The sequence below is a fragment of the Stegodyphus dumicola genome, chromosome X2 (genome assembly GCF_044657685.1).
Source record: "Stegodyphus dumicola isolate Sdum_Otavi_A_Nest chromosome X2, ASM4465768v1".
NCBI classification, from domain to species: Eukaryota; Metazoa; Arthropoda; class Arachnida; order Araneae; family Eresidae; genus Stegodyphus; species Stegodyphus dumicola.
In genome coordinates, this window is record NC_140781.1 from 124,504,106 (window position 1) to 124,519,556 (window position 15,451).

A 15,451-nucleotide genomic window follows, 5' to 3' on the forward strand; every position below is an offset into this window, starting at 1 on the left:
AGTTTTAAAAAATGAAAAAGTAATAATAATAAAGCGTCTCACTCTATCATTCATTTGTTCCGAAAACAAAGTATGGTATTCAGCAGGATAAGTGTAGGAGTTCAGAGAAATTTGAAGTACAAAAGGAAATGCAAAAGAGACGTTTACGAGAAATGCAAGTCTGAATTCACAACATTTTCTCGAGTTCTGTGAAAGGAAATTTTAAGAATGCCGACAATCACTTTACAGTCTTCATCTAATTTTGAGCTATTCATATTAAATTTCCATTTCATTCTTAGAAGAGATGCCATACAACAGAATCTGGAATACATATTCCCCGTCCATCAAAGGATTCATTAATGTAATTTGGAATGATTCCATGTCTCAGTAGCGGATTAACAGTCTGTTTATTTGACATGGCATCTGAAAGCAGAAAATTAACGTTAAAAGAAAAAGTTTAAATAAAATATTTTCCAGAAAAAGACAAAACCAGTTTAAGAAACTTCAAAAATATGTTTTGATTGGAAAATTATTTAAAAACGAAGAAGTAAAAAAATTTTAAATTTGAAACAGCAATAAAAATTTAAAAACAACAAAAACTGATGAAGACAAATTATATTTATGCAATCATTCTATTGGTTTGTTCTGTGCGTGAGAACACTATGTAAAGACCTTATTTTATTCTAACCAATTATTTTTGTTTTACTTTCCTTTCCCTCCTGACTTCAGTTTCCTGCCGAAATGTAAATCTTAAATGACGTAGTAAGCTAATATAAACGTGTTTCAGATGCAGTATTTAAGCTGCGTTTCAAGAGTACGAAAAGAAGAGTAGCGGAGTTAGTTCCGAGTTTATGCTGCGTGTTTGAAATTAGCTGACTAGTCGGTGTTATACACCTTTCAGTTTATAATGATATTTCTAGCCTCGGCTGCGCTGTCAGCCATTCAGATTTATTAATGATTTGCTACATTTTTATTTTCTGTTAAATTACGTTACCCACAAGTGGTGGTGAATTGTCCAAGTGCGTGCATCTCTTTATTTAAGTTCCAATAAAAAGGTTATTTAAAACCTTCTTCTACAGTATTTATTCTTCAAAGACATAGCGAGTATTCGCTACTTCGTCTTTCTACGTAGGGTCTACATTTTATGCTTCCAAAAAGAGTAAGACTCTATAACTATTCCTCTAAGCGGGTTTCTGTTACAACGAAAACTACAAAACTAGCAAGAACATCGGGTCAATATGCCTCTGAAGCTTCGAATAGCTGGCCCAAAAAACTTCCAGCTAGGCACAACGTCATATGTTACTTTTCATATTTTCAGTTAGTATTTAAATCATTTTTCGACAAAGTTAAATCAGTAGAGCTTGAGTTAATTGGAAAATGAATGAACAATTTGTGAAACTGCATTTATCTCTAAAGAGACGTTTACAGTCTTTTACAAACTTGTCTCTTTCCAGAGCGCCAGGGAAAAAAATGCGTTTGAAAGGTGAAAAGTGCATTATGGGCAAGATTTCGAATGTGTTTGAGGGAAGATTGACGATAATATCTCACTAGTATGACCAGGAATTTTGTAAAACCGCTTCTTACAGAAAGGCCGAGAAATTTAATGTGTTGTGTAGCTATGTGAATGAGCAAAGCTAATGTCCTTTAAGAACATAAATGCTAGTAAATATAATGTGCAGTTGGAAACCCAACATGCTAATCCATCTGAAGCAATGATGAAATTTTTGTTTGAATTGAAGATAAAAATGTCAAAGCTGTGCTCATTATGGATTAATGTTGCATCAAATGCAGATGTAATTAAAACCAGAAACATAAGAATACTTTTTTAACCTCATTTCCCTCATTATTTATTTATTTATTATTATTATTATTATTTTTCTAAACACTACACCAGTGTATTTAATCTTTATTTATTTAATTCAAATAGTCGAGATCACTTGTCCAAAGATCTTGAGTCCTTAAACCACTGATCTTGATCAAGTGGAAAATTTTGATAAAATATGGCGCAAAAAACATTCAAGGTTGCTGTTATGTCATATTTTATCTAACTTTCTCGGAACCCGGACAACTAAATCCGTGAAGGGTTGAGATACAACATGCTCAATGGTGGAATCCACAAATTTCAAGAATCGAGATCCTGTGTAAATAAGTGATAAAATTGAATAAAATTGACTTTTCCTTAATATGAAACAAAATTGACGACATCCTGTGTAAATAAGTGATAAAGCTAACAAATAAACTGTCGTAAATTACCTATGTAAATGTTGTAATTCTATTTTAGCAGCTGGTTCGCTGAACTAAAATTATTTAAAGAAACGATTTCATCGAGTCGGTTAAATCCCACCTCTGTACTCGTTCGAGATTAAAAGCTACTTAAAGCGTTAATTTAAATTATGCAAGAAAGCGGTCGGCACCTTTAAAAATTAAACAGAGACTAGTGATGGTGATAAACAGAATCTAGCGAACAAAAAGTTTTTTTTTTTTTTATTTAAGCTTTTAATGGTAAAAATAAAATTGAAGATCACATCGCATTTGATGAAAATTTACGTATGGAAGAATAAGATCTGCACATAGATAGCGATTTCATAGAGAAAAATGAATATCATAAAAAACGAGACTTCTAACAAAAACACACAAATAGGCTAGTAATGTACTAAATTAGCTAGGACTTTCCGAAATAACCCAAAGCCTTTAAAAATCATGCAATATATGCATGCATGTGGTTCTTTACAGCTCTTTTACTTAAGGTAGCAATCACTAATAAAAAAATACGTTTTCATTCGATTTTTACTTTATTTATCCATTAACTCGTCATTAATTAATTATATACAATTATTTCTTAATTTGCCTTTGCTGTTGCTTTCTTATTAAAGCAGTTTTAAAATCTCCTATGGACAAAACAAATTTCTTCCTCCCCCCCATAACATGGCCCGATGATCGATGATGGAGCCTTGGTCCCGTGAATGTTATTAATTCGATTTAATTGTATTTGACTGTAAACCGAAATAATCAGATTGGTGTTAAATAATAAAACTTAAATGAAACAGCGGGAAATTTCTTAAACTTAACTACAAACTAACAAAACATAAAGAACAGAAACACAAAAATCCAAAGTTGCTTAAAACACCAAAACACAAAATACGTTATTGATGTTCCAAAATGGCCGGACACTTAAGGCTTTTAATACATTCGCCAGAAATGCCTCTTTTTAAATAAAAACTTCGTTTAATAATTTCGCTTCGCAAAATTGTTTGACTTTGTTTAAGGATTTGTATTCTAAAGTTTGTTAACCTCCAGACAATTTTGATTCGTTCCTGCTTTCTTTCTCAATAGATGGCGCTATGTGTTTCTTTTCTTGCATTCTGCATTGGCATCTTGTACTTTTTTGAAATTGTGTCTTGATTCTTTTTCCGCGCAGAATCTGTGGTTCGCAGCTGCTTGAGAAAACACTGCCTCTCTTATTGTTAAAGTAAAATGCAGAGTAAAACTTTCATTTATTACTCAATGTTCTCTCGAAAATTTTCTGCTTTTCAAACTATATACCGAAAATTAAAAAATAAAGGATGCATTTTCTTAATAATAATTTTATAATAGCTATAAATCCTACTCATTCCCCAAATTCCTAAACATTATGTGTGTGGACAAGCTTGAATCAAATATAAAATTAATTATATGATACATCTTAAGCAATAATGATGTTTTCCAGACTTGTCTGTCAGAAAGGCATTTTAGTGTTAATAATTTTGCATCGAATTTATCAAACAAATCGATTTCGGACAAATTAAGAATTTACAAGAACATGCAATCTACTTTTCAAGTTAAAATCTGTTATTTTGCGTAGGGTAGAAAGAGAATGTACGTTAACTGAATTAGGCGTTAGGTGTCATTCACTCGTAAGTAAGTTTTCTACGACATTTAGAAATATCGTGCTTATACATCTTAAAGCAAACGTAGTTTGTCTTCCTAGCATTAAAAAAATTATCAGAAAACGAATTATAGTTAACTCTAAGGTAATAATGCACACTGAGAAAAATATTTAGGTAACTGAAGGCAAAACCTAAGCATAAAATACTTAAATCAAATATTAAAATAAATAAATAAGTATTTTTTAATTTTAGAGCTGTGGAGCTTCGAAAGTATTCTTGAAAAAGTCTCAGTAAATATTGAATCTCTGTGCTTGAAATATTGCAGATAATTCTCTAAGAAATCGCTTACCTGTTTTAATATGGCGAATAGTTGTTGAAGAAAGTGGGTCTTTCACAGCTCAAACAGTAAGATGGCTAAATGTAAGCTGCAGTGTCATCAAAATACAAAGAAGTGGCTTACGGGATAAGTCAGTTCGACATGGGTTCAAATCTAAACAGCAGGCTGGCTGTATGGGTGTTTTCGTGATACTCTCCATGTGAAACGTAAATACAAACCAGTTTCCTCTAGAAAGTCCTTCCCGAAGGCATCCATCTCACTTTGGCAAATAGCTCATGTACGCGTTGCCTTTATCAATTAACCTAAACTAAGGTAACCTAAGAAATAAATTCTTTGGCGAATCTACGACTTCAAAGAAGGCTAATTTATCGACAGGTTGCAATCCCTTCTGATCGTCGTTTTCTATCCCTTACAGCCAGAAGAATCACAACTGCATCTGAGCTTACCTCTGGTCATTATGTAATAACACAAAGACAGATATATCCTTCACCTGTGAGAAGGCTGCATAAACAGAAAGCGTCTAATTAAAGCTCCATATTTTAGTTTATTACATTGAACTCATTCACACAGGGCACCTAAACCACCCTATTGAAGAGAACATGCCGTATGGAAAAGACGACAATGGAACTCAGTAATGCACGCAGATGAGTTTATGTACTCTGTACACTAACCATTTCGTGCCATAATCTGACAAGGAACAAACTTGATAGTATTAAGCCAACTTTCTCGAAAGGGAGGCATAGGTCGGGAATTAATTTCGTTTTTATAAGTATCTCTCTAGACGCTTATATTGACTTCCGCGTGCTTGTTGAAAGATCTCCCAATGTTCTGAAGAAAATGATGTCCTAAAAGTTTATGCAATACCATTTGCTGATACCGTCGTTGCTAATGATATCTGGCCACCTACAGCAATTGTAGATCAGCAGACTTTAAACTGTTAGACATATTTGGGCCCACCTAAGACCCTCTACAAAGATCTTGGAATGAAGTGTAGTGAAAGTTAAAATGTGCACAACAGAGACGTGCCCTTTTTGCTCCGAATAGAAGCAATTTATTGAAAACTGAAGTACATGATAAATTTATCGACAGTAAACATAATTTGAGCCAAGGTTTTATGCGTGTCATAGGTGGACTGAAAGGAAAGAGAGAGAAGAAAGAAAAGAGTCAACTTTAATGCTGAATACTGCATTAAAGTTGACTTTTTCAATTAATTTTACAAAGCCCTTTTGTCATAGTTTATTATTCATGTGAATTTTGCAAAACAATGCTTTAAAATATTTTCATAAATAAATGAGCAAAGCCACATAAAGTAAAATAAATTATAGTACTATCTAAATCTCTGCTAAATTTTATGTATTTATCAGAGTCTGATACTGTTTGTTTTTAAGGTTCATAGCCTGAAATCCATTTGTTCTTTCAATAATTCGAAAGTGGTGAAATCAGAAATACAAATGATAACCTGCCCTTAACTGAAATGTCTAATAAATTGATTGACAGCAAGAAGGCACAAACTGACTCAAATTATCATTAACGTTATGAATGGACACACTCCGCATTAAAGTTTACTTTTTCACTTAATTTAACAATTTTTTTTTTGTTAAATTAAATTAAAAATTTTCATGTAAATTCATGCGAATTTGCAAAACAACGCTTTATAATTACATCATAACAGGAAAAGTGCACAAATGCAATAAAGTACAACTAAATTTTATCTGAAATATTTTTTAATATTTTAGAATTTTTCAGAAAACACAAACCACAATATTTTAAAATACAAAAAAAATCTGCAAGGAAATATATTTTAAAAATATATTTTACCGTATTCTGCTCCAGATGATCCCGAACATATCCAATATCGAGGGCCATTTCATTTCGGATATTGACGAAGTCTTCATATGCTTTCAGGAAATCCTTTTCAAGAAATTTACAGTAGGCTGCTGCCAAGTCTTGCTTCGGTAACTGCAGGATTAATTGACGGTCCCTGTATTTCTCTCCCGAAGTTCCAAGACGAGGCACTTGGTGATTTGGCAACTGGCTAAAGTATTCTTCAATCTAAAGTAAATCAATAAATATAGATCCACACAACAAATAAAACGAAAGCATAAAATCACATGTAAAAAAAAAAGGTTTTTTCCATCTTCAGTTAAATTTGCTCTTAATTATTTGGATATTAAAATCTTTTTAAAGCATAGTCGTTACAACGGAATACAACAGAACCCATCAGAACACAATTAACATATTGCAAGATACAATAAATTCAATGAAAAAGATTGTATACTAAATTAGTGTTTCCTAACTAGTAGGTCATAAGACCCCCATGAAGGGATTTGAATGGGCCATTCAAACACACATTTCCAAATTAAATACACGCATTTAAACTTTCTATACTCCGCTTTAAAGAATCAGTACTTTCTAAAAAGTAATCCGTGAAATCTAAATAGAAATATATTCTGGTGAATTATGTGGTGGCCTAGAAAAGAACAACGTGGGCATTTTTAATGTTGCTGTCACTAACAATGTAAAATCTAATCCGATGCAAATCGTTTGAGTTATTGAACATAGGAACAGTTTTTATGTATAGCCAAGTTTTGACTATATCGTGAGCATTCGTGGCAGTTGGAAATGAATTGAAATATTTTAGTAAATTTCTGCGATTTCATAACATAATTTAATTTATGAACATTTCGCAGTTGTTTAAACATCTCTTCACTTTATACATCTTAACATTTAGTCCCCTCGTAATGCTACTCCTAAACACCATTAGCTTTTAAGACACACATAAGGACTAAGATATTCTACAAAAACTGATTCTGAAAAGGGCTCCGTGAGTCAAAAAGGGTAGAAGTCACTGATTTTAGATTATTTGATCAAGGATTACGCTTAGCCGCTTAATCATGGAAAGCTTGCCCATGAAATTCTCGGCTAATGGTATCTGTGAACAAGGGTGAGGCATGTGGGGCTCTTGCTTCAGGTGTGCAGTCAGAAGGGGCGCCAAATTAGGCACAAGAATTCAGAAATTCATTTAAAAGAAACCATGATTCGTAACTTTCAGCTTTAGAACACATCAACAAGTAACGAAGGAATACCGTGTTAAAAACCATTTAGCTGAAATTAGAAAAGAATTAATAACATTAATTTATTCTGAAAAATGCTGAGTTTCACAGTACTATATGTACCGTTTTCTAAAACCAAAATTTATTGTTGGAACTAACGCATTGGAATTAATTTACCCTTGTTTACACTAATGTATTGAGATGCTTAAGCTAAACTAGCCCAGACGGCGCCATGCTGTCGATATTAGAAATTCATTATTACTTTCCTTTAATTTGAACTAGAACTCTTAATTCGCCATAATTAGTTTTCCAACTTTCATTAAATTAGCATGGATGGCAATGCAAATGCCGAAAGTTTTATTCCAGCAGACTTAACGCATAAATGTCTATTGAAATATCAAGTACAGACTAAGTAAGTTTGGTTTCGTTTACAGTTATTTCCAGAATAATTACGCATATTCACAGACTGCTTAAACGAATCGGCACATTAGTATATCTCATTCTTTATCAAGAATGGAATACCAGTATATAAAATAGAACGTTTTTTTTTTTTTTTTTTTTTACATATTCCATTGCTTATAATGAAACACTAAAATGAATTGTTCATAAAAACAACAAAATTTGTAAGTAAATAAATACGAAACAATAAAATACACAATAAAATGAAGAATAAGTTGAATTGGAAAATATAAAATTTAAATTATAAAACAAATTGGAATATAAACAAATTTAAATTAGTGAAAATTTCCAGTAATTTTCCTTTAAGTCTACAATGCCATTACGTAAAATAGGGAAATTCGCAATTATTTACATACAATCATATCAATTTTTTCTGCATGTGTCGATAAAAAATATATTGCATAAAAGAAAGAGAGCAGGTTGTCTTTACTTAAGTTTTGTTACACCGGAGAAGTATTCTCTGAAATATTTGGTAATTTTTTATAGTTTATTTATTTACAGTTTATGTTAAAAGTAAGTTATTTAGTGGCTAATTCAACATATCAGAATTATTAGAAATAAAATTCAGTCCAAAAATTTAATATTTATCTACTAGTACAACTGAATTATGAAATGTAACCAGAACAACAGAAATCTGTTACAGACAAAGAATTAGCACGGTTGAATTTTTTCCTTAGCGTAACTATTATTATTACTGTTAATGAATGTTTTGATAAATACTGAGTAAGTGAAATTTGAAATTAAATTAATAATTTCTTCAAATATATGAACCGCCAGCCTCTGTCAGGTCATGCATGCGGCCCGCCAGCTGCTTCTAGGTCGTGCATGCGACCCGCATACAATTTGAGTCTCAGAGAACTATCTTAATGATGCAGCTAAATGTGATATTATTGGTACTCCTGCCTGATTGAAAGAAGGAACGAGAACTATCAAGTTAATCTAACGAAGGAAAGAAAACTAGGGTGATTATAAAGAGTTCATTGGATTTCAAACTGTTTTTTTTTTTTTTTTTTAATATTTACAAATGCAGTAACGAAGGATACACGAAAATAAAAATTAAATATCTAAGTTTGCCCCCATTTTAAAATTTACCCGACTACTTTAATATGAAATTCACACGAGAGTCTTAAGCGATCCATTGAAGATGATTTAACGTCTCCGCGGATGACTTCCACGGTCTCCAGACCTCCCTCTTTGTGACTTCATTCTTTAAGGATGTGCTAAAGACTCTCTTTATATGCCCTTACTAATGAAAACGTCGGTTGAGCTGAAGAATCCCATTACTAATGCATGCATTCATGGCCCCTAGTAGATCATGTGCAATATTTATGTTCATATGAATAAAAAATTCAATACTTGACGCTTATTTCCATGTATCATTTATTGTTATATGTGTAATATTTTTTGAAGTACAGTGTTTTAAACCGATGAATCATTTATAATCACTCTGTATGATAAGTTATTTTTGAATGTTCGCTTTTTGAACGGCAAATAAAGCTATTTAATGCACTTCATAATAAATAATTATCTCATTAGTAAGAAATGCTCTTAAATGCATACAAAATAAATGAAAATTCCAGCAAATCTCACTTTCCATGTAAGTAATACTTGATTCAGAAATCCTATTCAAAAACAAATGTTTAGCAGATGAATACATTGGAGGGAAAAAAGTTGCATTTGGAATTAATTTTTAGATAAATATTGATGAAATCTCTAAGCTTCCAAATACCTCTTTTCCATAAATATACAATTCTTGATATGAAGTGAAACTGTTATGCGCGGCTTTGTATAACATGAATATGCGTTGATCAGACAGCATGTGTCTACCCATCAGCATTTACCACCCTATTAGTATGATATCAGGTTTGGCTTGGTTTACTTGACTACGGCAAAACACACGTGTGCTATATGCTTAAGAGGAAGGATGCCTTCGTGGAGAACATTTTAAAGGAAACTAGCTCGCATCTACGATACACCTATGGAAAACCATGAAAACGCCCATGCAGCCAGCCCGTTCGCCGGGATTCGAACCCTGCTCTAACTACCAGCTTTCAGTGAATTTTCCGCTCATCCGCTGATGAGCACGGCATAATAGTAGGAACGTCGGCTGCCACTGTGTGTTGCCCGTTTTCTGATTATAGAGAAGGCATATATTATTTAAGTATATAGTGTCTTCGGGGTAGGAAAAGAGGGGTAGAAGACTCTCGGATCCCTTTCCCGTGAGATTTTATTTCAAAACAGGCGGAGCTCAGCAATTCTGGACTGTCACCTATAAGGAGCCTAAAGCCAACGACAAGGGCCCACCCTTCCGTCTTGACTCCAATAAAATTTATGGATCTGATTAGGCTGTAGATTCAGATCAGTCAGAAATAACAACAAAATCATCTTTTACATATTTTAGTATTAATATCAATCATATATTATCGTGAGTTTTAAAAATATTTCAGTAGCCTTTAAAATAATTAACCGATTCTGCCTCATATACAACAGTTTTATAGTTTCATCTATAAATTTATCAAAATTCTCTTGAAGTAGTTCTGAAAATCATGTTTTATTGTTTAAAAAAGTATATTAGTTACTTCGTTCTTTTACGAGCAAGAACCCTGAAAAATCAACTGTGCTTTTGCTGGATTCGAACCCCAGATCCAAAGCTGTGCCTGCATAGTTTTCACCTGAAGCAAAGGAGTAATTCCGCCCCCCTATGAATCATAGAAATAGAAAGAAAAAAAAATGAGAAAAAAAAAGAAGAAAAGAAAAAGGAAAGGAATAATCTTTTTTTTTTTTTTTTTTTTTTTTTTTTTTGTGCATCCTACCTGTTCGGCGAAGATGCAAAAAATTATAATCCCCTGCAAAATTTAAAATAAAATAGTAACTTGCTTGAATTATTAAATAATATCTTCTATACTCTTGGTTTTTCCTGTTAATGTTCGTGGCCACAGTTAGCCACACTGGCAATCTGTCTTGCTACGACTCTTGGCGAATGGGTTGGTTGAATACATTTTTCGGATTTTTCCTATATGTCATTTGAATATGAGACAGCTCTTTTGAAATAGTCACAACGAAAGTATCCTTTCTAAAGCATGTAGTCCACGTGTTTCACTAGAAATAACTACAGTCTTACCTCATATTTTACACTTCAATATTGACAAAGAATAAGACAGACTAACATGCCGATTCGTTTAATCTATTCAATAATATATCGAATCGCTTCAGAAATAACTGTAGACTGCACGATGTCGGTGCAAATCGCATGCAGCCAAAAAACGTTAGATGCAGCCAAAAATAAAATTCTTGATCCATGCTAAGCATTCAGTGGCAAATTCCACACAAGAAAGAAAACAAAAGACTGATAAAACAAGAAATTTTTTTCATTTTTGAACATTCTTGTTTAGTCTTCCTTTGCTATTCCAAGGGAACTTTATGCTTCATTAGGCCTGCTGCAGTAGACTGTATGCAATTGTAGCACCATCCATACTCAGTAGACCTTGGAAAGCTTGTTATGGCGAAAAGCAGTGAAAGCTATAATTCAGACAATACACAGGAAGATAGTACAAAATATTTACTAATGGACTGGCACATGGTGCTTTTTAGGCAGGTTTAGTCTATGCAACAAGCTTAAATGAACTTTAGTACGTTAATTCCTATGGCAATACGTTAAAAATTAATTTTAATACTACGAAACAGTACAAAAAGCATTGTGAAGCGTCAGCACTTTCAAGGATAAATTAATGTTTCATTGATTCAGGTGGATTGCGTAAAACACAAAGTTCGTTTGCTATGTCTTGGTTTGCTCGAACGTTGAAACTTAACAATCATAATTCCTTATTTTAAATGAATTTATACATTTTCGTAGCCATTTTGGCGTCCCTTTTTACCAGTTGCCGATTGGGTACTCTGACACCTGTACCACAAGGTGCATAGTCTGAATGCTTCTACGTATTTGCGTTTCCTTCTTAAAGGGCAATTTTGGAGGTTAGCCGAAACTCAGTCGACCATATCAAGGTTCCATCATTCACATTTTAGTTAGGGCGCTACTGTAGCGTCATTAAGTACTTCGTGAACAAGCTCTTAAAACCTCAATCGCGCCCTCGACAGGAATCGAACTGAGATCTCCACGTTACTAGTTAAATGTGCTGAGCACTAAACTACAAGATCACATGGAAGAAATGCATTTAGTTTATTACCACACTGGTCTTCTATTCTGTATTTACAAATGATCCCTCCTTTTCTTTTAATAAGACTTCGTAACTGACTTCCCTTAAAAGATGCAGAGACATTTTGAAAACTTAAATTGAATTGTCAAACTTCATTGATAATTCAAGTGTTCATTAATAGTACTGTAGTAATAATTCAATTAATGTAGTTAGCCAACTACGGTAAAATTTGCAGGTATTCTTTTCCTCCACAATGAATACACCATCTGCAAAGGATTTTAAATCCTAATTTCGATGCGCATTCTTTGAGAAAAATTCCATACTGAATCCCTTATAACTGAAATTCAAACATAGCGTAGAATTACTACTATTCAAAGATTTAGAAGTACAAGTAAAACTTCGTGAATTCTACAACCCAGTTCAAAAATAATAAGCATTGCTATATGAAGCGAAACAGATACAAGTCGGAAGCATTTGTAATTATGCCCTGCTAGAGCAACATGTTCTTAACGATCTAGTCGCATTCTCTTGATTACTCGTCTATTAATGACCGATCAGCTAGATTGGGTTATTCAGTCTGAGCAAGAAAATGAGAGCTATTCGCCTAAGTTGTAGTCCAATTTTCGTCGAGAATAATCCGGAATATATGTTGAGTAGTCGAACTTTCTAGGGTTCGATAACTAGCAGAAGAACCGATTGGCTGGTTGGTTTATGTGATTATGACAAAGCCTCGGCAGCTGTCCGCCTAACAGGAGGGGTGCTTTCGTGGAGGACTTTCTAAGGGGAACCGGCTCGTATACACGTTACATATGGGAAAAACCACTAAAACGCCCATGCAGCCAGCCCGTTCGTGGGATTCGAACCTCGGACCTAACTACCAAAACCAGTTGGCTGTATAAGGCATTTGTTGCTTTTGTTGCGTAAGGGAAACAAAGCCAATTCCCTTTCAGAGGACCGCCATAGCTTTAGCCCTTCCTAGCAGTCCAGAGTTACAGTTTAAAACATTTGCCAACTTATTAATACGGAAGTCTCAAAGTCGTATTTAAGTATGTCAGCTGTATATTTCATTCAGGAAAATACCAAAATGATTAATTATTGAAATAAAAGGAGAATGACTTATTTTAAATAATTATGCCTCATGAAAGTACCTTGACAACAATAAAATTTTGACTTTTACTATAAAATTATTATTAGAACCGAAATTTTCTTTGATTACTTTGTCTTACACTACAGACTCACATAATCTTAGGAACCTAACAGTATAATGATATTTAAAATCGTGATAACTCAAGCCATAAATAAATAATTTTGACTCATTTAGATGCATGTTTCTGGAAAGAAATGATTCGCAAAACATTACATAAGTCTCAGCATGTTGATTCGTATCCTCTTGCTAAATATACAGCTACTAAAATGTTATTATAAACGAAGATCTCGACTGAGCTTCCAGATCTTAATAGCCAATTTTTTTAAATTTTAAAACTTAATTTATGATGTTAATACTTCTATTAATAACGAAACTATGTATTTATCACTTACCAAATACGTTTTGACTGAAACTGTTCTTTTCCGTGTAAATTTGTATTTAAATTTTTACTAAAATTAAAATTCAAAAATTTCTAAGTCGTATGAATTAATGTTTGAACTTTCTTCCTCTAATGCGAATTCTTTTCTTGCTTAAAAGAAAGGTTAAAAAAATGGGGTTATCTTTTTTTAAAGCTTCTTTCCAAAGCAAATCTTCATCTCTAACCGTAAAGGCAACGTCTCGGTTTCCGTGTCTCTTCCCTTTTTGAGAACCCACATTTTTACATCTCCATTAATTTCATACGCAGTGATTGGTTCCCAATGACCGCAAATAAGCCAATGCTATCCCATATTACTCCATAAAAGTCAGATGATAAGATAATCTGGTGTTTCTCAGCTTTTAGTATGCCTTTCTCCTTCTTAGCACGTGCCAGAATGTTTTCCTCTTAAGTTTATTATTATTATTATTTAAATAATGCATTCCAAATATTTAATTTTAGTATCCTATGGAGATACAAATTTAGATCTATTACATTATAAGTTTAATAATGCATAAATTATTATTATATGTGATAAATGCAGCTAAGAAAACATTTTTATTGCTTTCTCGACATTTATATGAATTCTAAATTTAACTTTTTCAGGCCATCCGGTTTTAACAACGTTCTTGTATTTTCACTGTTACTTTTTTGGTATAGCTTAAGTCTATTGATCTGAGGTCAAAAAATTTCCCCGATACTTTTTTGACACAGTGTTAGTTCGAACTCAAGACGAACCATCCGTGTTCAAACGTCATATTCATTTGCCATTGAATTTTATAAGTGAACAATCCGATGTCTGGAAAGGTTCTAGCATTATCGCTGATGGTATTTCCTTTAAATCTTCTCTCGCAGGGGAAATAAGATGTTGTTGGATGGCCCATAAAAAAGTTCTCTCCCTTTCTTATGATTAAACCAAAACGGTTATTAGAAAGATGGATCATCCACTTCAAATATTGATTATACTTCTGTTATTTTCTGGTTTGATACAAAGTCGAACTCTGTTGGATGGGAGTCGAGTCTGGAGCCAACAGTCTAACAGCAAATATTTTACCCTTCATGGCTGTGTTTTATATTTTTTAACTAACTTTTATTATAGTTTTATTTATTGGCGAAGTGTCATTTTACGGTCACTTGTACTCTTTTATTCCGGATTTATGACAGCGGTTCTCAACCTATTTTACCCTATGTATTTCTTTCAACATTGTTAGAAGATCATCCCCTTCTGCTTTCCAAAACTCGAAAAAGACATACACATTTATTTAAATTTAGATTAATTTTAATGTGTTTTATAAACTAAGCAAGAAAAATAAATTAAATGTTGATAAATACCAAAACTTAAACAAAAAAAGTTTTTATATTCATAAACTGGAACAAAAATACTTTTTTATACTCATACTTAACATTTAAGTAAAAGGTTGAGTGCATTCCCTCTTAAACTATGAGCTTTCACCCCCTCTCGGTTGAAATCCCCTGATTTGGTCAGGCATCTATTGGAAGCACTGCATGCATGAAAAGCAGTTAGTAATTGTATTCATTTCCAATATGAGCACAAAACGAAAACAAAACAAACAAAACAAAAAATCTACGCCTTCAAAGCGGTCAACCAAACCATTGGACCTTCGAAAAACACGGTTCAGCCGGTTACCTGCATTCTTTGCAATGGCTCGATGATATTCAGATTCATTTTGTTTCTGTATGAAACTTTGTTGTGATAGGAATAACGGGAAGCTTTGAATTGTGAGAAGACACGCTTGTTGACTAAACAATTGTGCTTTAATTTACAATTCGCAACTGTTTATAATTCTGTACCGCTTGTTCTCCAGTTTTGCTTTAAACATATTACCATACGACTATAATTTTTGACATACGTTACTTTCCTATTGAAACGAAGTTGATTTTATCCGGTTAAACTCTGGATATGGAAAGTCCCTGTAATGGTTTGCAACTACAGGAATTCCATTTGGCCATTTAATGAAAAGTAGTACGGGTTTGTTTTCATGTCCGTGACCGTCATTTCTTACATAATATATTAGCAAGT

The 15,451-nt window shown here is 33.0% G+C and overlaps 1 protein-coding gene across 3 annotated transcripts in view; it reads right to left on the reverse strand.

Moving 5' to 3' along the window:
* Window positions 1-15,451, reverse strand: part of LOC118200798 (four and a half LIM domains protein 2-like) — a 332,872-nt gene that overhangs the window by 157,971 nt on the left and 159,450 nt on the right. For all 3 annotated transcript variants that reach the window (XM_085809013.1, XM_085809011.1, XM_085809012.1), the window contains one exon: window positions 6,001-6,234. In XM_085809013.1, coding sequence (XP_085665139.1) covers window positions 6,001-6,234 — 234 coding nt within the window. The remainder of the gene's footprint in view (window positions 1-6,000; window positions 6,235-15,451) is intronic.